The sequence below is a fragment of the Emydura macquarii genome, unplaced genomic scaffold, assembly GCF_026122565.2.
Source record: "Emydura macquarii macquarii isolate MOO-44397 ecotype Brisbane River unplaced genomic scaffold, CSIRO-AGI_Emac_v2 contig_2768, whole genome shotgun sequence".
NCBI classification, from domain to species: Eukaryota; Metazoa; Chordata; order Testudines; family Chelidae; genus Emydura; species Emydura macquarii.
In genome coordinates, this window is record NW_027132905.1 from 50,498,239 (window position 1) to 50,521,933 (window position 23,695).

Genomic DNA, 23,695 nt, shown 5'->3' on the forward strand with positions numbered 1-23,695 from the left:
AGTGCAATCAAAGACCTATTTTCAAGTTAAACCGCCCCTGATTTATCACGGGTATAACTCTGTCGACGCCAATGGGGCTACACCAGGGATCAATTTGACCCAAGGTTGCTAGAACGATTGAAAAGAAAAATGCCAAATCCCAGCAGAGTGGTTTGGCTGGAGACAGAACAGATGTAGCATTTCAGAAAGGTCAGCCTGCATTTTTTAGTCTGATTTTATTGCCTGGAGCCTTGACAGTGGATCCCTGCAGATTCCCCCAGGGCTGCGGGGACAACATTTATGGCAGGCGTTTGATTTGGCTCCCAGAGGAAACCAACGCTGATGACGTACTTGAAGTTGATGTTGGCACACACCAGCATGTCATTCAGCAGGAACACCTTGCGCTCCTTCGATTTGATCAGCTGGCCCCGATCCCCGTAAACCGTCTCTGTCAGAGTCTCGCAAAGCAGCAGCTGGCGCTGCCCCGAATTCAGCAGCTGCAGAGGAAAAGGAGCAGAGAGAGACTTTACTAGGGGAGCAGGGAGAGATGGTAACATCCTGGCCAATCATGTGATTGTGCGCCACTGCCCCCTACTGAATGGAACTGGAGCTGCTCAGCTCTGTGTCATAGGCCCTATAATGACAACAGCTATTGGGGTTTCTCCTTAGCTCAAGGGGCCTGGACTCTCAGAGCAGGAGGATCCGAGTTCTATCACGCGAGTGGTCCTGGTGCACAGTGCAGTGACAGCAGTCCTAACAGATTCCTTACAGTAACGATTTCCTTTGGTGCAGAGGTTCATCCAATAGGACTCCACAGCACAACAGCAACAACACACTGAGCTTCGACCCAGCAGAACCTCGCTCTGGGGCCACTTCAGAACGTGGTTCCTTGGCCCCAGAGTCTCTGAGCCCAGCTGCCGGGTGAAAGGCGGACGGTGCAATGACGCTGAGGGCATGTCTCTGCTACATCTTAAAACTCGTGGCAGCAAGTCTCAGAGCCTGGGTCTACAGTGCTAAGTGTAGCCATGGAGATGAGAGGGCTCTGGCTCTGAAGCCCACATCGGGGCGGCGGGGGGGGAGTGTCTCAGAGCCAAGCCCGAACCCCAAAGTATATGCAGCTGTTTTTAGCACTGTAGCGTGAGGGATGGTCTCTCACTGCGTATCTGTGCAGCAACTCGTGCATTGGGGCCTTGTTCTCAGGTGGGACCTCCAGGTGCTACCAGAATCGAACTAATGACTAACTCACACCACCTGCCACGAGGCAAACGCCTCCTGCCGCTTAATTCAGAACAGCGAAGATGGCACCTGGAAGGCTAAAACGAGAAGTCATGAATAACTCCAGCTGCCCCACAGCGATCAGGAGCCAACAGGACCCATGCCCTGCATATGTTTGTAAAGACAGGCCCAATCCTGCCCCTCCATTAGCGTCTATATCCAAACCCCCCATTTTGCAGGATCCCCTTTTGCTTTCGTTTTCTCGGCGGAGCAGATTGTGCCCTGGCTCACCCCCAGCCTGATCCAACTGGGCTCCCCAGCCACAGGATGTTTTGCAAACGCTTCATCCCCGGCCTTTCCCAGGCGATTATGCAACCTCACTGACGGGACAAGTTTCTGTCTTAAACCCCGCTGAGTTTCAGTTTCTCTCCCCTCAAGGAGGAAACACCGAGGGGGGGAATTTCTCCAAACTGCGCTTCGATTTCGCGTAAACAGACGCTCTCCGAGAAATAACGCAGTTTCTGGATGCCAAGAGTCACACAGACCCACGGCCTGCACCCCCCTGCACATCGGAGAGGCAGGACAGAGACTCAGAATCCACTCACACTGCCCTTCCAGGCCTCTGAGCTGAGTCCGCCAGCTGCAGTCACTCAGCCTGTCTGCGCTAGAGTAGGCTGAAGATGTAGTTGGCTGGGTAACTCGCAGGTCGGCCAAGGATATAGGAGCACTGCAGGGAACTCCCCATGCCCCAGCAGGCGAGCTACGTGCTGGCAACCTGGCCCCTCCATGAGGCCTTCCACCCGGCCCCTGCCCCTCAACACGTCCAGTCCAATCTTTTGGGGAGGAAGAGGTTGCTTTGCCGGGGGAGACAGCAGGCTCCCTTTCCTCGTTCTCCTCCCGCGCCCCCCCCACTAAGCCCATCCCAAACGCTCAGCGGCCCCACTTCTCACTCAGAACTGCCGCTCGGCCCAGCCAGGCGGGCTCTGCACTTAGCCGCCTCCGGGGAACCTCCGCCCCTGCCTCCCATTCGGCTCCGAACAGCACTTGAAATGGTGGGGCTCTCTCACGGGTTCGAGCCCGCATGGCTGCCTAAGGAGCCGCAAAGCCGGGCCTCGGCTGGGCTAGACCGTCTGGACGAGCGGGTACCAGCAGCCTGAGAAGGGAGAGTTCATTCGAAGCCACAGTGCGCCCCTTCCCCGGACACCTCCCTCCCCATGTGTTGATATGGCCTAGATGCCACTCAAGTCAGAGCTTTCGCTTTAAATAAGACACAGCCTCCATCCCGTCCTTTGGCAGGGAGCGTTCCCCGGCAGATCGCCTGGTTCCCGTGCCCGGGCTTCTTGGCAGAAGACCCCCTTGCTGACAGCCTGGCAGATGCCAGCCAGCCAGGGAAGTCTGAGGTGGATTGTACACAGAGATGAGCCCGCGCTGCCGAGTTCAGCTCCAGAACAGGAGAGCTCGGTCAATGGGGGAGCATTCGAGTACAGGTCCCACTCAGACAAAACCCTCCTGGCCCCAGAGATCTCTGTTCAAGAGCCGACACCCAGGGCCAGAGGCCACAGAGCGGCTACAGTAGCATCCTGGTTACCTCGAGAAGGGGAGCAGAGCAGATAAAGGACAAACCATCTCCAGCTCGGCATTAAAAGGATAGCATGACAGCCAGCAAGCGGGGCCATTAAAGCAGAGGCCGAAGGGGTGGCAGAGTCTGCAGCGCTCTCACTGTTGCATCCTGCCCGGCCACTCGCCAGGATGCTTTCGAAGCTCCTGGGTTCAAGCCTACAACACGGAGATCTGGTGCGGCAGGAAGGGTTCCAATGCAGAGGACAGGCGTCCGGGGGTGAAACAGACAGACAGCGAGCGACGTACGCAGGGGACAGTGGGAAGGATGTTAGGTGAAGGGGGTGGAGGATCTTGGAAGGAAGACTTTTTGGTTTTAACACTGCAAGCCAGAGACAGCACCATGGATAACCAGAGAAAGCATCGAGAATTCTTCTGGCCAAGGACAGTCCAGCCACAACCCAACCGAGTAGCCTGTTTTCTCCGCTCCGTGTAGAGTGAGCAGAGGGCAAGTGTGAAAAATCAGGACAGGGCGTGGGGGGTAATAGACGCCTATATAAGACAAAGCCCTGAATATCAGGACTGTCCCTATAAAATTGAGACATCTGGGCACATCGTGGCTGTGGGCAAAATCCATGCCGGGGGGCCTGGGTATCTAGTCTAGGCTTTCCCTCTCCATTACCCCAGCTGAATGGGCAGAGGAGATTCTATTGTAACCATCTACTCTGCAGGTTAACATCTGCCACACAAGGGCATCTTCCTGCCCGGCACCAGCAAAGATGCTGTCAGCAGGGGGCTGCACACGCCGGGCTACAGCCCGAATAGGTAGATTGCTAAACCAGGGAGAGTTTTGTACCCGACCAGAAATTGATTCTGAACAAACATTTGGGGAGAGGCGAGAACCCCCCTTTTCCAGCCAAGGGGCTATCAATCCTTGCTCTGCAATCGGCTACGGTTGGGGTGGAGGGAGGGTTTCCTAAGCTATTCATGTACAAACACCGTCATCTAGTGGGCAGAGCCGGGAAGTGGCATTTCATTAACAAAGCGATTGCTGCACAGAGCCTGACCCCAGCCCTGCAGGCCCCTCTCTCAGGAGCTCGAGCCCCCACCTTGTTAAGGCTGCTGCGGTCACTGACACTCCTCGTCAGCTGCTGGATCTCGGCCATCTGGTCGGCCACTCGCTTCTGCTCGTTGAGTTTCTCCGCCAGCGTCTCCAGCTCGGTGAGGGCGAGCTGGAGCGACAGCCTGTCTGGGTGGCCTTTAGGGGTGTTCTTCAGCATATCCTGGGGTGAAAAGGAGGAGGGAGGAAAAGAAGTCACTGGGGAGGGAGATCATCCCCATGCATGCCTCCCTGCATGCTTCTGGCAGGCCAAGGGGTGGCCCAAAGCGAGCCCCTGATGGCAGGGTGGTAGGTGCTCTGATTTTCAGAGATGCTAAGTGGCTTCTGAAAAAAAAAACCAGGCCACTGAATTTTAGACAGGCCTGGCCTGTGAAGAGATGGGGGGAGCAGCGGCCGCTCCAGACACACGTGCATCACGCTTAGGGACACTGCCTGCTAGTTAGCCTCCCACTGCGACCACCGGGTGATCAGTGCACCACGGACTCATCCCCCAACCCACAGCGTGCACCCCCAGGACATTCAAACAGCTGCCCCGCCCAGTTCCCTCCCCTGACACCTTCACGCTCCCTAGGCACACAGAGCTGGGAGGAAGATGCACTGGTTTTGTTTCGTTGTCCTACCATGCTGAGCTCCGGGGTCCCGCCGGCAGCACCTGGGCTGAGCGGGAGATCTTCTACACACACCCAGGCAACGGGAGCAGGCCAGCCTAGTCTAAGCCCTGGCAGTCGGGGTGGATTTCAGATCTAATTGCTAACACTTCATGGGATAGATCCACAGCAGATGTAAACCAACATCACTTCGCGGACTCCTGTGCAATGACCCCAGCGGAGGGGCTGACTCAGACACCACTAGACCCACTGGCCCCATCCTTCCAGCTCTCAGATCTGTCAAACTTCCCTGCCCAGTTGATCCATCCTACTTTCCCATTGCCCCCTCTCCCCCCCATAAGAGAGCAGACTCCGGTTTACAGCACCTGCAGCAGCAGAATGAACTGAGGGAATCTCTGGATGGGTTTCACCATCAGCCCGTAGAGCGTGACCCGGTCAGGGCTGGCCATCTGCCGCTTCTGTTGAGACAAGAACAACCCTCTACGACCTGCATTTCAACCAGCATCTCAAAGCAGAACCACCCCCCGCCCCTCTGCTGGTTCTCTCCCACCCATGCTGTGCACCCCACAAGCCATGGATCTGGGTGCGATTCTTGGCTTTCCACTCCGGCCCCCGCTCATTCCATTTCCATTTCCCCCGCCCCTGCACTCACCCACTCTTGTCTGAGGTTCAATCAGCAAGAGATGCTATAGAGCTGTAATAACAAACCCATCCTGCTCCACCGGGCTCCGCGCTGCTCTGAGCACGACTTCACTCAGGACCCTGGGTTCCTGCCGGGGTTCGCACTGGCGACAAGGCTGTTGCACTGGCTAGCTACTCTCCCCCTAACTTCACTCCAATGCAACGCTGGCAGACAATGGTCTTCAGGGCACGTGCATGGCCAGGGAAGGGTGTCAGTGTTAGGAGCTGGGCCGGGTACCGACACGGTAGACTCTGAAAGGAGGTTCAGTGACTGGCCAGGTCTAACGCGTCACGGTGACGTCAGTCCTGAACTTAGAGATTAGGAGGGTGGCACTGAACTGCTAGAGCCCGCAGCTTCGTTCTGGAGTGGGACTCCAAGCCGAATGAGGAAGGATGACATGGTACTTTGCAAGGGTAAGGTACAGGACCAGCTGGTAGGGGCTACCAGCCTCTTTCAGGGCAGTCAGAGCCTCATTAGAGGTGCAAGCAGAACAAATAGTGTGCAGGTGAAGACCTCCATCTGGCTGTGGAAAGCCAACCCTCTGTACAGAGAGGCATCAGGCAGTGCAGATACAATGCAGAGCGGGAATCCTTTACTGCACTGGGAAGCCACTGATCTGTAGATAGTCCTGGGTCACTGGCACCCTTGCTAAGTAATTCAGTGAACACAGCCTGAAACACCGCATCGCTCCATCTGCATCCTCTGCTTGTTCCTGAGAAACATCCACCCTTCGGATACCCCTGTTGCAAGCATGGCCCCATGCAGGCAAAATGCCAGATGGGGACAGACAAATCCTCCCCGACCCTTCTCCTGACCTTGAGGAACTCCAGGAACATGGGCTTGGTGAGACAGGCCTTCTTGATCACGGACATTGCATTGGTGAAGTTATTCACGTAATCGCTGTACACATCCAGCACCATCGACTTGGAAAACTGGGCACATGCGCAAATAACCAGACAGACAGGAGAGAGGGGAAAGTTAGAGCCAGCGTCTCTTTACCTAGCACCTAGAGATGAGGAGAAGCCAGCACCACAACTCAGCTAGCTCTCTGTAGACCTCCAGCAACTGCACGGCACACTGCCGGAGACCCGCAGCTTGCAAACCCATTCCCCATTCAGGAAGTGCATCCTGAAACCCAGAGCTTTCATTTTAACCTGCAAGGTCGTCACTACCATCAAATAGCGAATGAGAGGGGAGCTGGGATTGCCACACATTGCAAATAGGACAGTGGTATAGGGGTTCTTCCACCTGCTCATAATAGAGACATTTACGGGGGTCAGCAGATAACACTCGTATCTAGACCAGAAGACTCTGGGTTCAAATTCTCCGTCAAGATTTGGGCTTGCACCCAGCGTCAACGCTGAGAAGCCGGCAGGGCTCAGAGCGAGGTCTGAGGACTGCACCGACAGAGACACTGGAATTCGTACGACGAGATAACCTGAGCTGAACTCATCTCCAGCCACTGCTCCAAGGAGTCGGAGCCACGGGAACCTGACGTCTTCGTCAACACTCCAGTCCCCCATACACATGGTTAGCCCCCCTGTGCCGCGTGAGCGGCTGTCGAGGACAGGGGGCCGCTGTATTGGCCATGGTGCTGCAGCCATCTAACTCGCTGCCCGGCAGTAGCGGGGCAGGAGACTCGCTCTCTAGCGCACAGTGCGGTTCTAGGCACAGTACTGGGTCCATGGTGGACCTAGCTTACTGTGGTCTGGAACCTGCCTGAAGACACAAAGCCTTTCCCATGGGCAGGGTGGATTGGCCCCATTCAATCAAGCTAACCAGCAGAATCAAACGGCGCTCTCACAGGCTTCAACTCATCGATCCACTGGTCAGCTCACAATGGTTGCTCGTAAAACCTTCCCATCGCCTTTGCAACAAAGGCACGTGGCCAGGGTATCGCCTGCACTGTGTATATTGCAAGAACCCAGGAAATACAAAGGTCTCAATGCCGAGCAAGTCCAGACTTAAATGCTAACCATTTACCCCAACATCAGCTCCCTTCCACCTCCGGCATTTGGCTTCAGTTAGCAGGGAACTAGCGAAGTGTTGCCTCTACTGAATTCCCAGTGGACTAGAGCGGGAAGCAGTGGGTGTGGAAACCGAGCAGAGGGGACCCGGGAGGAACAGGGGAGCTGGGAAGGTCCAGATAGAAGGGTCTTGGCAGAGCTGTCTGAAGAGAACGCTCATGCATTTTATATCCTACATCATTGCCCAGAGGAGGCTGGGATCTTGCCTTCTCCAAAGTGCCTTGGCATCCTGGGGGTGGGAAGAAGACGTATGGGGGGGGGGTGGGAACCCCACCTCCAGCACCTCTTAACATTGCTCCAAAAAAGCTGTCTCTTACTGAGGCCACGAAGAGGTCCCCGATTTTCTCGGCGGCGTCCCACTCGGCCACGCGGGAGAACAAGGCAATCTGGAACATGGAGTGGCAGTGCAGGATCTCCTTGAGGCGGAAGAAAACCACCTGGCACTTCCTGGCGCTGAGGACCTTGGGATCCATCTCCATCAGGGGCTGTCTGTAATCCTGTAGGCCACAGGAGAGGGTTTAAACAGGCCCTTCCCGTCCTCCTCCTGCCCCTGCCAGCCCAAATCATTCACTCGGGGCCCATCAGAGGAGCCAAAATGCGTGGGTCCCCCCCAAGGCTCCCAGCCTTATCTGTCACATCTCAGCTCCCCCTCTGTGAAATGGGGATTTTGCTTCTCCCTCTCACACTCTTCGATGGCTTGTCCATTAGATCGTAAGCTCTTCAGAGCAGGGACCATCTCTCACCACGTGTATGTACAGCACCTAGCACCAGGGGACCCTACTGCTAGCTGGAGCCAATCAGCACCACCACAGTAAATGAAACCACTCTCCCTCCCCCTGCTAACTCCGGCAGCTTTCCCACCTGGCTCCCCATTGCTACGGCTCCTCCTTCGTGCTCCCATGGCCCCTGCCATTCACAGCTCTCGCTGTGCTGTGCAAACGTTTAGGACTTTAGGCCTCCTGGACAAAGCCCTCCCTATGCCCCGGCTGCCTGGACCTAAATTCAGCAGCAGGTCCCTGCTTTGCGGCAGCTTTGGATCCGTGTTTTAAACAAAGCTCCACTGAGCTCCCTGGGGCGCAGGGTGAATCAAACGATCCGTGGCCTGTTCCCTGCACCAGCTAATTTGATGTTTGATTAATGTCAGGGTGCCCCTGAATTTTCCGTGAGTGGCGGAGATGGAGAGTTGAAGTCACGGGAGCTGCAGGGCTCAGAGGGGTGGGAGAAGAGAGACTAGGGGCCTGGGCAGCTGAGTGGATGGGAAGGTAGTTTGAGGACAGCAGGATAAGCACATACGCTGGATGCTTCTGCTAGATCAGCAGTGAAATAGGTCATGTCGCCATTTAAACGGTCATCATTAGGCTTCCGAATTAACAACCCAGCGAGGTAATGGGAGCAGTTTACACCCCTCAGCACTATTGTTTAAGGCTGTCTGAAGAGTCAGGCAGCCATCACGGCATCAGTTACACTCGGGGCATGTTTTGGAGGCTCTCTCTGCAGCCAGAATGGTGGAAACTCAATTCTCCTTTTAACGAAAGCTTCGATTCCAGAGCACCACACGGCAGCAGTCCAGAGTCAAGGCTCCCCTCCGCAGCTGGTAGCCAAGGCCAGAGACTGCCACTGCTCCTCCACCAGCTATTCAGAAGCTTATCTAGAGATCAGTCTCCCTGAGGTTCTCTGCCCCGGCCCCGTCCTTCCCGATTACATTTCTGAATGGGGAGGGGTTTCGTTCCTGTCTAGACCATCCTCCCCACCCCTCCGTCACAGACGTCTGAAACCTGGTTGCACCAGGGTGGGTGATTCAGGTTCTCGTCACCTGGAGAATCCGCTTTAACGAGTCCACGTAGCTCCTCTCGCTCTGCACGATGGAGCTCAGAATGTGACGCCGCACCACCTGCAAACACCCACAGCAGGGTTAAGATCAGACACGCGTGCACAGCTCTTTTTTTTTTGCGTGCACAGCTCTTTTGCTGACTCGTCCTTTTGGGGATGGGGGTGGTGAGGCAAACGAGTTACTCAATGTGCAACTACAAAGGTCCCAAACAGGGAGGAGGGAGAATTAGTCCAGCTGCACTCCAGCATATTGGAGAGTTTGATGAAATACGGTAAAGGCTCCACACACACTAATGTGTCTACAGACGTTATTCCTCTTGGGCCCCTCGCTAGATGAAAACTTGTTCTCCAGCCTCCCCTCCCCAGCACAGCACAGCACAGCAACCCTCCCCTTCGGCTTACGGTGCTCGAAGGTGTAGCAATGGTCTGAGGCTTCCACCCCCCAGGTACCCCCTGCAGGCCGTAAGAACCTTACATGCACCCAGATTATAGAACCTGTCCTGGGGCTTCCCACACATTACTCTCTAGAGCGCCACAGATCATGAAGGAGTAAGAACAGCTGGGCTACAGGCAGGCCCACTGGGCCCAGAAGACCTGACTCGGGAAGGAGTACATGGAGGTAAACTGCCCTCCTCTCATTCCCAGAAGGTCCCGCCGACCCTCAGAGACAGCCACGGCAGACAACGGGAAGCAACGGCTGGAGCCACGTTTGCTGGGATCAGGTACTTCAGATAAGGCTCACACACAACGGGACACTTCAGAAGTTAAGTCACTGGGTGGTTCATCCCCCGCTTGTTCCCACAGATTCATGGCAGCAGGGGCAGCTCGCACACGGTAAGCGCCTGGGGATGATTTAAATACTACAGAACGCAGACAGATATTTGTTAATATCAATGAATGAGTGCTTGCTTTTGCCCCTTTTCTTCAAAAGGGAAGTGAAACCGGGTGGGGGTCAGTCTCCGGGTTCCAAATATGACAGCTAAATAAAGCCAACTGAAGTTTCCTAAACGTCTCGTCCCAAAGTGGCTCTTTTTAAGGCCACGAAATGTTTCCATAAAAAATGCAACTGTCAAATTTTTTTGTTTTTCTTGAAAAAGATGGAGGGGTGGGGGGTGTCAATAATTACCCCCCACCCCCAGATATTTAACCATTTAAATGATGTGTTTGATAAAGTCTTTGATTAAAGAAAGAAAAACAATTACAATAAACGGGACCCGTTTCAGACCCTCTGAAATAAAAGCAACTTTGAAATGTCCCCGTTTTCATGCAAAGAGGCTCCCTTGACCAGCCCAGCTCTGGGTCTAGGGGACAGCTCCTAGATTGCCCCTAGGAAGATGGTGGTGATCAGCCAGGGGAGGTAAAACCACATGTACTCAGCACCTTCGTCGCCCTACCACAGACCTGTTGAGGACTTAATCCTTCCGGCATGGGGCCGAGCTCTGGAGGTGGGTGTTTCATGTCCGAGACGGTGACCTCCAGGAAACCCATGTCTTCCTCCTCCGAGTCCCCTGGAAAACAAAACACACAAGCAATGAACTCCAGAGCGGCGCACCCAGCAGAGCGTAGCCCCAGCAGGAGGATCGATGGCTAGCGTGTCGCATGGGCCAGCTGCAGCGGGAAGATCTCGCATCTACGCAGAGCATCCCACTCCTGCGTTCTGGAAGGCTGCAGTCTGCAGATCACAAGCACTTTGGGGCTGGCACCATGGCCTGTCCTAGGCTGCAGACAGCCTTGGTGCTCGGAACGTCCCAAGCGTTTGCCCTGGCTGCACTCATCCATCCCTCGACTGGGACTCTTGCTGTTACAGCCTGTCCTTTTCTGCGGAGGCTGGTGCTCCGGTGGTTATCGCACTGGCCTTTTCTCTCTGTTGGCATCAAGAACTAACCTAGAAACTTGATGTAAATTTGCACGGTCTCATCCTATGTCTCAGACATTCCCCTGTGGCAGGGATATGCCCCCCACTACTCCCACCCACGGGTCAGCAGAATTGATCGCTCAACCATGGCCCTGAGCCAGAAAGAGTGAACTGTCTGCGGGGGGTAGCCATGACTCAGCTCTTTGCCACAGTTGGTTCAAGGAGCAGAGGTTCCTCTCTACACGGCAGCATGTTGCACAACTGCGTAGTCCAAGCCGGGACTTACGGGAGTCCCTGACTGCTGACAGCAGACACCATTGGACTGCATTAATCAGCCAAAGGAATTTGACCGGAGAACCACTGAGATCTCAGCCTGGAACAAATTCCCAGCAGGGCGGCACAGTGCCAATGTGCTGAGCGCCCGTCTTCCCCTGACTGTCATGATCAGGCAGGCACCCCTTGTGACCAGCAAACAGCTTTAACAGGGAAATCAATTTCACTCAGGGGTTTAAACCCATTCGAAACCGCAACGCTCTGATCAACGTCCCATCTCAGCACCCTGCTAAGGGCTGAGCAGAAGGATCCCAGTAGCAGACCACTGGTTTTTTTCCATTGCTCTTCATGGTTTCTTCAGAAATCAAACCCAAGCCAAGGGGGAGAGGGGAGGGGTAAGTAAGGAATAAATAGCCCCAGCAAAGAGAAGCAGGATGGAGAGCAAGTTTTGGGAGCAGAGGCACTGGGACAACCCAGCAGGAACCAAACCGATCTGAGAGGGGGAAGCCCTGGCAGACGGATCTCCCCTTACCTGAGGCAGAGACTGAAGACGAAGAGGAGAAGGAGGAGGAGGAGGAGGAGGAAGGGGTGATATTATAGTCGCTTTCAATGGACTGCCGTTTCCTCCACATTCTGCCCACTGCATTCTCTGCAATCACTGCCTGTCAGCTTCCTCTTCCCCACTCACCACCCAGTTCCCATTCTGGTTTAGCTCTGGATATAAATAATAGCCCCAGCAGAAAGGGCGGTTGCATGAGGCACTTTGGGAGGACGGGGAGGGGAGGTGCCTAGTGATCCGGAGATCAGAGGGCTACAGGAATCAAGCAGCTGTTTGGCTCACGGCTCCTGCGTGACCTTTTCCCTTTGCTAATTGTGGCAGGGTGGCTCAGCTTGCTGTCTCTCTGCTCTGACTCCAGCTGCCCCGAGATGCGGTCACAGCTAGGGAGGGGCAGGGAGACTGATCCAGACATTCGCAGACCGGAGCTCAGATCGAGCCCGTCTCTATTCAGATGCTGCTCTCGGGGTCCACGTCATCCTCTTGGACATGAAGCCACACGCAGCGGAAGCCCAGGGATTAGCTAGCTTCTTGCCCTTCGTACCCCTGGACTCCTCATATGTATAGCCCCCAGCTGAGCTTTCTGATGCCAGAGAGGACGTCAGGAATACATCTCAAGATGTATTTCCACGGGAGCTGCATAGCTCGTGCTGCCCGCTGCTGGTTCTGAAAGCCTCAACCCCTATGTGCAACCGTCGATCACTGATCGATCAGGTTTACTTAGGAAGACTAAAGTGCTCATGAAAATCAATTTCTTTCCCATCCCCCATGGTCGTGGCTCACAGAAGGCCTACTGGAACCAACCTGCCACAGGTGGGGACTAACTATTAGAGCTGGTTAGAAAATGGGGCTTCTTCCACCACTCACCCGTGGAACACTTCAACAGAAGCTAAAAGTTTGGGTCAAACAACTGGCCAAAAACTAGGCATTTTCCATAAAAATGTGTTTAGCCAAAAACCCAATTTTCCACTGGGAAAAATGTTGACGGAAACCTTCTGACCACCTCTACTAAATCTCCTGACTTAACAAGACTGTGCTAGTTACTTCCAGAGACACCCCACAACGTCAACACCACCCCAACATAAAAGTCCCCAACAGAGATGCATGAAGAACTGTCCGGTCACTCAGTGCCGGCCCTCTCTCCTTCTCGGCTTCTATGTCTCATTAACCAGTTTAAAAGGGAGCAATATTTTCCTGAGGTCCCTTCTCCATGCAAGCAATTGCCATGGAAATGCTGTGCCTTCATGAACGGGGCAAGGTCTGAGACTGGACGGGGAGGTGATGTTCCCAGTCTCTGGGTTACAGTGAGGTCTGCACAGTGATAAAGCTGCTACTCTCGGAAGAAATGGGGACCTGGGGAAGCAAGGCAGGGCTGTGACTTTTCATCGGAGGCTTTCTGGCGTTCTGTGCATGTTCTGGGCTCCTGGCGTTTCACGCCAGTTCTCATCTATGCCAGATCTCACCGTACCGTGAAAACCTTGGTGGTTTCCCTTCTTAACCCTCTTCTCTCCAGCAAGCACAGTGCAGCCTGATCTTTACAAGACTCCTCCATTTCCAGATGAGCATGCAAGTGTTTACTGCCAGGGCAGTGATAGCAGGAGCAGCAGTGGTGATTGAGAGAAGGAAGGAAACAATGATGAAATAGCATCTGCAGCAGCGAGGCTGAGCAGAAGGGCAAGGACAGATTTCCGGGGGCTGTATATTAGAGAGAAGAATGGTAAATTGCGATAAAGCCAGTCCACCTTATAGAGATTGAGTTTTGTTTTCCTCCAAAAGGAGTGTGATTTGTGTTAGCCAGTAGTACACAGCCACACCTTGTCCTCTCACGAGCACAATGACTCCCTTCCCTTAGACTGCCACTCAGCATTTTCTTCCCATTACCGGAGATAAGACGGTTCCGCCTCCCAAACTCTAGCTGGTTTCTCTCTCCTTCACGTGCCACCAAAAGACTGACGCAAGGGGTATGGTTTGGCCCGGTCATTTCCATGGAAATGCAGCAGCAACACTTAGGATAACAACAGACCCAGATGGCAAAAGAGGGAAGATCCAGATTTTGTCAGGAGGGGCCAAATTCTCAGCAGGCAGCCGTGCCAACCCGGCCAACGAAGTTACGCTAGTTACTCCAGCAGAAGTTTTTGCCCCAACATATTCTTCTGGTTTAGAAACAGCAGCATAAGTGATGCATGAAAAAAGCCAGGAATGTGATTTTTATCTTAAACAAGTCTAACCAAGCAGGTTTTAGGCCAAAAGTGTCGGATTTTGTTTTCCCAAAACATGCTGTGTGCCCCCCACTCCTACTGAAAAGAAACACTTTAGACATTCAGGCCATTAGGGGACAGATTTTCAGAAGACCTTTGGGACAGATCCAGATGACCAGCCCCCATCGAGACACTTATACACAATTTTCAAAAGAACACAGCACTGAACCAGAGTTCATTTGAAAACCTTTTCAGCGTCTAACTGGGAGCAGGCTTCTTCGGAAAATCTGTCCCCGAATGAAGGGTGCTTTTTAACGTATGGCCTTATGCTTGCATTTACAGCTTGAGAAACATAACGGCTTTGATAGGTTTTAGAAAAGCTAAACAGGAAAAGGACTCTGGGATGAGTTTTTAAAGGTTACATAGAAGTTTGACATGTAAACTCCCCCCTCCCCACACACACACACACACACACACACACACACACACACACACACACACACACACCCCTCCTTACACTGTTGGAATCCCTGATACAACTGCTTTGCACTAATTGAGAGGTAAAGTTTTCACAAGAACCTAAATCCCATTTTCAAAATGAGACACTCAAGAGTCTAAGACACTTCAGCGTTCAGGAAAATTCTACCGAAGAGCACAAGAGAGAGAGAGTTTAGTTTGCAGTGCAAAGAGGAGACAAAAAGCGTAAGTTACAGGCAGAAAAATCAAATAGCGATCACACAATCATTAGCGGTAAATGCAAGAACATTGAGTTTTTCCAAGTGTGATTTTTTTACACCTGACAGCGAGTGTCTCAGCGCCGGTTACCTGGGGCTTCTTTCCTATGCAGGAAGGTCACTTTCTTCATGACGGCGATCTTGGTCTTCTCCAAGCCATCCTTGGTGCCACTTCTTGCAGCTTTCATCAGCTGAGTCATCTGAACAGAATTGGGGGAGAAGAGGGAGACGCAAACAAATAAGTGACCATCTCAGTCAATCCTCCAGCCCCAGATGCTCCATCCCAGAGCAAGCAGCCCACGGTCCCTGCCTCTTTGCTAGGAACGGTTCTACCTGCAAGACACAAGAGCAGCTCTTCCTACACACACACACACACACACTTCGTGGGGGTAGAGAAAAGGCATTAGTTCAATCCCAACACTCAGGTATTAAACAGGAGCTACCAAAAACTATCACCCCCTGGCTCTAAAGAAATGGCTTTGAAAGAATTTGTTAACCTCGGTCAATAGCAGTTTTAAAACCAGCTGCACTTTATATTAAGGATCCCTTTATAAAGGGTTAAATTCTTAAGAGAGATTCGCATGTTCCAGGCATGAGCAATACATGCTCTAGAGGGTTCGATGAACAGCCCTAGGAAGGGTTTAGCTGGTTTATAAGCAGACTATTGACCGGAGATCTCAAGAGCAACTGGAACAATTGACAGGCCATTGATTGAAGCATCTGTTAACCTCTGTAGATGAAACCTTAGCACAAGGTGTGATCCAGATAGCTAGAGAGATTCCTGTCTGCGACACAATCTTAGCAGCCCGATGAGCCCGTTCCTTGCGGCGAGTTCTGATCTTTTCCATCTTCAAAAACGAAAAAGAGGAAATGCCCCTTTTTGGTTTAAACTAATGAATTTAGTCACGGGGTGGGGATTTTCAGCAGCACGTAGCATTGGCCAGCTCTGCTCCCGTCAAAGCAGAAGGCAGAACTCCGGCTGGCTTGAATGGGAGCGAGGTCGCGCTGACCTCACCCTTCGTGGCTACTGATGGACAGCCCTGGTGACGGACGTCCTAGTTACACACAAGACAGGGCAGCAGCAATGCAAGGTTCTCCCACAGCATTCTGCCAAGGCAAGGTATTACCTGCAGAGTAGAAAGAGCAATTCCATCTCCATGGCCCCGTCTATCCATGCCCTCTCTGCTGATCTACCAGCGAGGCAGCCAGCTATGGGACTGGTTTGTCCGCTAAGGACTGAACGGAGAGCGATGAACTGATTCCACATGGGCCACCAAACCACCATCGGATGGTGGCACCTTCTAGTCCCTGCCAGACTGGCCAGATGCAGACTGGATCAAAGGCCCCCTGTCCCAATCTGCCCGTCGGGCACGCCTGCCTGCCCGCCCACCTCCTCTGCTGGTATTTCCAATCAGACCAGACAGCAGCAGCGCTCTAGCTTCTTTACCACCTCCCCTCTGGGATCCGCCTCGGCCCAGCTTCGGCCACAGGGCTCTAGAAACGTGTCGCCAGTGAGCTGCACACCAAAGATCCTACTTATCTGACAGCTTCCCTTTAACGCCACTCCATTAGGGAGCTCCCCCACCCTTTCGCATGCGACTCTCCCTTTGATCCATCCACAACATAAAAAGGGCCAGCGTCCCACGTCAGGAAGGTGCAAAGAGCAGGTTCATTGTGAAGCAACCCGGCGGCCTAGTGTACGTTCTCACAGGGGGTCGGCTGGGATACGCTACACCTGGCAACCATCTCCAAGGTACCATGCGCCAGTTGAGGACAGCTGGAGCACAGCGCATGCTCACTATGCCTACTTCCCATCCCCTGCACAGGGCGCTGTGGGGCACATGCTCTGCACCACTCAGGGATGGCAATCTGCCCTATAGTGACCCATCAGATTCAGACCAGGCTTGAGTGTTAGACACATTGTGGGCATTTAAAGCAAGAAGGGATGCTCAGGGTGGGCAAAAAGAAGGGGGAAAGACTTCACTGATGTGTTAAAGACCCTGCTCAGTTTCAAGCTAGCAGCACCAATAAAAAGGTTATGGGACATGTTTGCACAACATCTGAAAGTCTCCCTCGCCGCCCCTCTCCCCCTCCACACACTCTTCCCTGCTATATGAGAGTCACAGCCATTTGCACACGCAGGCTGATGATATTGTTTATGTGTATGTGTCACATTTGTATTGGAAGTTATGGATATGTTTGATGTATTTGTATTTCAACTTGTGCTGGGTTTCTGGGCGACTCCCCAGACAGGCTGGCAGCAGCAATAAACTGCTTAATGGCCCATTAATGAAACTCACAGGTACAATGGGCCCGGGGAGAGAAGCTGGAGCTACACCTGATGACTCAACAAGACTTACTCATGTGACTGTGGACTCATCTTATTTGTGGAAATTTCCACCAGTAGCATGGCAAAGACCAAAGGACATAAAAGGCAGCTGCACCCCATCCATTTTGTCTTCAGTCTCTCTTCACCTACCTTTGGATCAACTCATCTACAACTAAGCTGTGAATCAAAGGACTGAGACCCATCCAGGTACTGGATGTACACCAGAGGAACTATACAAATCTGCAAATTCCACAATTCTACTAGAAATCTGATATAGATGGACTTTCAAATCATCTGTATGCATCTGATTGCTTTAATCATTTACCATTTCTCTTCTAGTTTGTTTCTTTCCTTTTATAATAAACCTTTAGTTTTAGTTACTAAAGGATGGGCTGGCAGCGTGGTATTTTGGGTAAGATCTAAACTTATAATGATCTGGTACTGTGGCTGACCCTTTGGGGTCAGGAGAAACCTTTTTGGAAAAGAGCCTAGAGTTTTAAATAACTTATCTTTTTACTGGACCTAGTGGCTGATTGGGAGCCAGAGACTGAAATGCAGAAAAGGGGGCTGTGTATGTTTTGTTTTAACTTCTTGATAACCAGTGTGGGGAATCAGAAGCACTGTTTGTGGCTGGCTGGGAAGTCTGCTTCAGTGTCACCTCAGTACTGAGAGAATCTGCTCTCCTTTTGCAGCCTGCCCTGACTTTGGCATTTTCAGGTGGCTAACCTGGGCACAGACGGGTCACAGGCATGTTTTTAAGTGGCAGCTGTTTCAATCCACAAAAGGGTTTAGAATTTCAGAAATATCCCTGGCTGAGATGGATTCCTGGGGAGAGAGCAGGCGAGGTGGACAAAGGGGCAAGGTAAATGCAAGATACCGGATTGTTATTGCTCTCATGTATTAGGTAGCATCGTAAGCAGCAATACTGAGAGATGGAACCCAGAGTAAAGATTGACAGTCAGATGAGGGACCTGTCAAATACAATATCCATTTTCAGTCTTCGGCAATAACAACAACATGGTCATTTTATACAGAGATTCCATCTACAGATGGTTTATAAAGGGTTACTGGAATGCTCTACACATGTCAGAGACATCAGTAGCATGTGCTAGGGATGGTTTTAAGCATGTCACTTTCACACATCCTCTATACCGTTCAAAAAAATGCATGTGTTCTGGAACACCATATTCAGAGCTCTCCCAAAAACATGAAGTGTTGCTATCTTGCCTTCTTCCAGGCACATGCATTTTAGGGGTGATGGATGAGCTGGTGTTACTGGTTAACATTAAGAAGTGGATTGCAGTAACTCTTTTAGTGGCCAAAAGAGTTATTTTGAGAAATCTGCAATTCCTCCCTCATCTATAGACTGGCTTAATGAGCTCTCTACCAGTGTAATAATGGGGGAAAAAAATCACTCAGTTTAATAGAAATGCTTGGAAAAATATGAGGATGTCTGGTCACACATGAAACTGTTGAATACTTTTGCAGTTTAGTATCTATTAGCCCCAGATAGTCATAGGTTATGTTCATACTTATTTTTCTATTTAGTCACTTAACTGATCTCCTGCATGACCTCCACCGGCTCAGGTTTTGATTTTTTCCAGGTGTTGAGAATAATGAATGTTGCATTTTGTTATTTATATGCTATTTCCATCTTGGGCATGTATTTATATCGGTTTGGTTTCATGATACGCTTGTATTTTATATAAAAACAAAAATAAAGTTAAAAAAGAAGGCATTATAGATGGCTATAAACAACCTGCTGACTGGTGGGGCTCTATAGCAATCAATTAACAATAGATTAACTGTTTATAAAGTTCCAATCACTGACACCCGTGCAAATCCATTGCCTGCAATGGGAGCTGCTCAGAGGTCACCAAGGGCAAGATTTGATCTGCAGAACCTTTAACTGATGACAATGCACATGGGAAGAGCCCGGTGTGGGGCTTGGATCCTAGGGGGAGTTGGCAGGGCTGGCAGAGGGGCTCCTCCCCCATCATTTTACTTGGAAACCGAGCTCCTCTGACGGAAGAACATGGAAACCCCAGATGCCATTCTTAGTCAATTTCCAGAGCCTCTACCATGCTCCATGGAGCCCCCGGGAGGCAGAGGAGCAATCGACCCATTGTCCCGGAAAGGGAAACTGAGGGACAAAGGTGACGTGACTTGGCCACACGCAGTGGGCATAGCAGTACTTCGAACTGGAGGGGTAAATTCCAGCTTGCGGGGACATCCCCGAGTTAGCTCTGATGGAGCGAGCACCATAAAAATGGAAGCGTAACTGCCCCAGGGCGAGGAGCTAACTGCCCCGAGTACATGCTGGGAGTCTTGGATGGGATCGTACTCAGTGACCACCCCTCTGCCACTCACACTGGGGCAGCTACGCTTCTCCATTTAGCACGCTAGCTGGACCAGAGCTAGCACGGGTGGATCTCCTCAGGCTGGGGTTTGCACCTCACAGAACTCACAGCCCTGGCTCCCAGCTCCTACCACCGGTCCACACTCCTCCGCTCCTTTGAAAGCACCAAACCCTGGCAAGCTGGCAGCCTTGCGTTCAGGGGACCTGGCGTGGAAAGGCAGCAATAGCGAGAAGCGGAGACGCAGCAGGCCGGAGGCTGCCATGCAGAGCGAGCATGCAACCCAGGTGGGATGGAGAAGAGGGTAAAAAAAAAAAAAAAAAAAAAAAAGTCTGAAGGAGAGACAGTACCTTACAATTGTACTTCTGCTTCAGCTCCTGCACGTCTCTCCCCCCAACTCTTAAAGCCAGAATGTCCCTCTTAGTCCTGGCGTATCTCTCCTTTAGCCTATTCAGGTCTGGAGAAAGCTGCGCCCCAAGCAATCAGGGAGGAGGAGAAGCAAGAGGAGGAGGGAAGAGAGGCAGAGAAGAGAGATTCAGGTAAGCAGCCAAACACAAGAGGAGGAGAAACAACAAAAGGACCAGTGATCCCTAGTCTAGACTCGGCAAGATCCAGTCTCCTGGCCCCTTCATTCCAAGGAGGAGAGAGCCTGACGTTACCCCTCCCCACGCAGGGGATGGATAGCTCTCGTCCTGCTCCCTGGGGGGGGACGAGGGGGAATCTAATTGCTTCAAGTGCCTCTCTCAGGAGAGCAAGAGCTTCTGATCACTTGTGTTGAATGGTGGCCAAGGCTCTCCCCCACTCAAAGGCCGTGTCTGCAGCGGTGCACCAGTACCGACTGGAGCGCCTCTGGGGGGCACTGGGAATGCGGGATGCTCCCCCTAGGCACCGGGAAGAAGGGCGTCCTGCATCGTGGGTCCTGAGCCCCTGCTTAGAAATCCAGCCAGGCCACAGCCGCTCTGTTCAGCAACTGCACGAGACGTTTACCTGGCTCCCCAATCACACGTCAAGGCTCCTGACGCATGAGTCTATCCCCCCAACGGGAACCTCAGGAGAACTCACTAGGTCGTGGAAAGCGGGGGAGAGAGAGGAGAAGGGGGAGGGGATGGTCCCACTGATACATTCAGATAAGATTTTCCTAAGCTCTGCTCAGCGTGCACGCCCCACCCAGCCCGCACAGCAAAGCAGGACAGAGGCAAGCGGGAGAAGCGTAGGCTCACGCCGCATGCAGGGTGCCAAGCGGGATCTCAGCCAGCAGGAAGCATCGCCTACCGTCCTGGTCAGCCCCTCTCCCCACCCCCAATCGTGGCACCCAGTCTGTGGGACAGTCCAAGCACAGTGTCTTGTCCCAGCTGACAGGGAGCTCATGGCACCCACATGCGACAGGACCGTCCATAACACGGCTTTATTGTGCGCGTCTGCCCCACACCGGTATCTGCCCAGCATTGGCTCTGCACCCAGAGTCCTACCCCAGCACACACCGGGCTCAGTGTAAAACCCGGGATAGATGATCTGGGGCACGTGCTCTTCTCTGCTTGCTCCACAGTCCTGGGTTGGACTCTGGCGAGGACATCTCCAGAACATCACAAAGGAAAAACCAACCCTGACCGGACGGCACCCCTACCGGTCTATGCGCCCTGTGAGAAGGGGCCAGCCCGGGGTAGGATGTCATGACTAACAGCTTGGAGAGGCAGTCTGCCAGTTCTGAATGACAGAGGGACCATCCACCGAACAAGAGAACAGGACGCTCAGAGTCCAGACACCCCAAGGGGAGAACAGACGCTTTACATCCCAGAAATGAGCAGTTGAACCAAGGGATTCATAGTACGATAAGACCGTCTGCAGCATGCATCGAGTCAGCGCTTTCATCAAAGCTTATAAACTTCCGAACTTGGTCATTAGGAGAGAAACATTCGAATGTATCCCGATTGCCTGGAGCAAAGCCTCAGCTCCTAGGAAACTGCAGCTCTTCGGCACGGCCTCTTAGCCACGGGCTCAGCTCTACCGGCTGGGCCCACCAACTGCCCTCTATTGCAAGCGTAGACTCCTGGGTCAAACGAAGACAGAAATGGTCTCCCCTGCACCAGGCAATATCCGAGACCAGCCACTAATTTATTATCCCAGTTCAACTTGTCTAGGCAAGATGTTGAATAAATTAAAACAAAAAAAAAAATCAACCCACCCTCTGCTTGAATACCTCGCTGCTATATGGGGCTTTTCCTCCGGAGATCTCAAAGCCCTTCACAAAGGAGCTCAGTATCATTAGCCCCATTTTACAGCCGGGGAAACTGACGCACAGAAGGGAAGTGACCAGCCCAATGTCATTGGCAGGCTCCTGGCAGAGCTCTCCTGAGTCCCAGTCCAGTGCTCTGTTCACTGGGCAACACAGTCTCTGGGACGCCGTAGAGCCATCTAAATCGCCATCCCCTCTCCCAGACAGTGGGGATTCTTCGGGGTAAAAGGATTCACATCCAGGCAATCCACGTGCACACCACAACACAGCTGAGTAAAGCTACTCCCTTCCCCCCAGTCTGCTATTGACACTCAGGCTATTGATACGCCAAGCCCTGGACCGTGGATGGGCTATGAACATTTACAGGAAGGCATTTACAGCTCCCCCACCAGGTCCAGCCCCGCAGACAAGCGGGTCAGAGGTTTTATTTCAAACTGGCTCCACGTCTCCCCACCAGCCCACGGGCGCAGGGCCGGTTCCATCGTTTCCCAGGGCACACTGCGCGCCTCTTACCTTCGGCTGGAAGGCCGCCCGGTGTTTCGCAGGTTCCGCCTCGGCCTTGACCTCTTCTCCAGAATCCTCGCTATAGCTCTCAAACTCGCTGGAGCTCCAGCCTAGATCCTCCGCCTCCCGGTGGGCCCCGTCTCGAAGAACATCCTCATAAATCAGGTTCCTGTCGCTCCCTGTCGGGGCGGGGACAAGAACAGGCACCATTGGCAAAGGCCCACGGCATCACCTCTTGGGAGGAGGCGTTTGCTTCGACCCACAGCGTGCCCAGTTAATTTAACATTACCCACGGCGGGTGGTATGGAGGCAGAGACACATGGCCACCTAACAGGTTCCCATCAGTGTCGACCCAGGCCCAGATATCTTGCAGCACTCGTTTGCCTTGGAAGGCATTGCTCCAGAGATAGGAAAGTCTCCTGGGTCCATGGTTACAAGTGCCAGTAAGTCAGAGTAGGGTGAAAATGAGGAGCGGCGTCTCCTAAGGCAATGGGTAGAATCCCCCTTACTTAGATCCCTTCGAACCAGGCAGGATGGTGGACTAGAAAAGGACAATCTTGCAAGCAACAAAGTGGCTGGGGCAGGATGGAAAGGGACAAGACGGCTCAGTGATCTTTTACCCCCTCCAGTGTCAGTGTTTCCAGGTTTTGTATTCAGGAAAGGCAGCTAGTGGGTCAGGCTAATTGTCCTCTTAACATTCATGCTCAGAGCAGCTATGCACCACGCCCGAAGGACAAAGGAAGCCCTTGGCCAGCCGGGACAAGCAGTTCAGCACAAGCAGCGTGCGTGGCCTCTGAGAACAGAGATCGCGGCACAGACAGACCAGCCACAAGTCACCACAAGGAACTTGAGAGAAGGGGTGGAGGAGGGCAGCTTGGGCCCATAGAAAGCAGGGTGAGGAATCCCTAGAGCGCCAGGGGAACAAGACGACCCGGGAGGAGCAGCCTCAGAGCCTGCACTGGTTGACAAAGGCTTCCCCACTGAGTCAGCAGTAACTGTGGATTCCCGAGACACGGCACAGAAAGAACCCAGCAAGGCATCAGTAGGCGGGTGGGTCGGCAGGGCAGAGCTGCCCAGCACAGGGTGCTCCTGGGCTACAGTTGGAAGGCCGCCTTCTCTTCCTGGAGCTGCTTAGACAGGAGGCTAGTGCTGGTGCCCGCTAAGCTAGAGTTTGCTGCAGACCCCAGGCAGGTAGGTCCATCAGGGGCAGGCCCCGTGAGAGGTGGCCTCTCTCTTGAGAGAGATCCAGGGAAGGCGGGAGAGAGATGCGGTATTGTTCCTCATTTCTGTGACAACAGTGCCCGAAAGACCCAATCGGGACGGGGACCCCACTGTTCTCTATGAACCGTCCTGACCCCACAGAGCTGACCATCTAAATAGAGCAGAGCAAGGAAGGAGCATCAGCCCCGTTTTACAGACAGGGAGCGGAGGGCCAGAGAGATTAAGAGATTTGCCCAAGGTCACAGCAGAGTCTGTGTCACAGCTGGGAGATTCCCAAGCCCTGAGGATCATTGTTGGCAAAAACAGTTCCCCTGACCACAGAGCAGTTCTTCTCCCCTTCCTATTTACTATTTGTGTTTAAACCTTGTTCTGTTTACTGCTTTCCTCCCCCTCCTCCTCTTCTAGCCTGTATCATGT

General features: G+C 52.9%; 1 protein-coding gene across 8 annotated transcripts in view; it reads right to left on the reverse strand.

Moving 5' to 3' along the window:
- ARHGEF10L (Rho guanine nucleotide exchange factor 10 like) overlaps positions 1–23,695 on the reverse strand; it is a 125,021-nt gene that overhangs the window by 59,989 nt on the left and 41,337 nt on the right. For 4 of the 8 annotated variants that reach the window (XM_067567555.1, XM_067567554.1, XM_067567558.1 and 1 more), the window contains 10 exons: positions 22,067–22,236; positions 19,671–19,787; positions 14,726–14,834; positions 10,420–10,526; positions 9,002–9,079; positions 7,506–7,685; positions 5,977–6,093; positions 4,845–4,937; positions 3,861–4,034; positions 331–476 (listed from right to left, as the gene is read on the reverse strand). In XM_067567555.1, the coding sequence (XP_067423656.1) occupies positions 331–476; positions 3,861–4,034; positions 4,845–4,937; positions 5,977–6,093; positions 7,506–7,685; positions 9,002–9,079; positions 10,420–10,526; positions 14,726–14,834; positions 19,671–19,787; positions 22,067–22,236 (1,291 nt within the window). Of the gene's footprint in view, positions 1–330; positions 477–3,860; positions 4,035–4,844; positions 4,938–5,976; positions 6,094–7,505; positions 7,686–9,001; positions 9,080–10,419; positions 10,527–11,678; positions 11,905–14,725; positions 14,835–19,670; positions 19,788–22,066; positions 22,237–23,695 lie in introns of those variants that run through there. The other 4 variants (XM_067567557.1, XM_067567556.1, XM_067567561.1 and 1 more) reach the window with 2 other exon arrangements.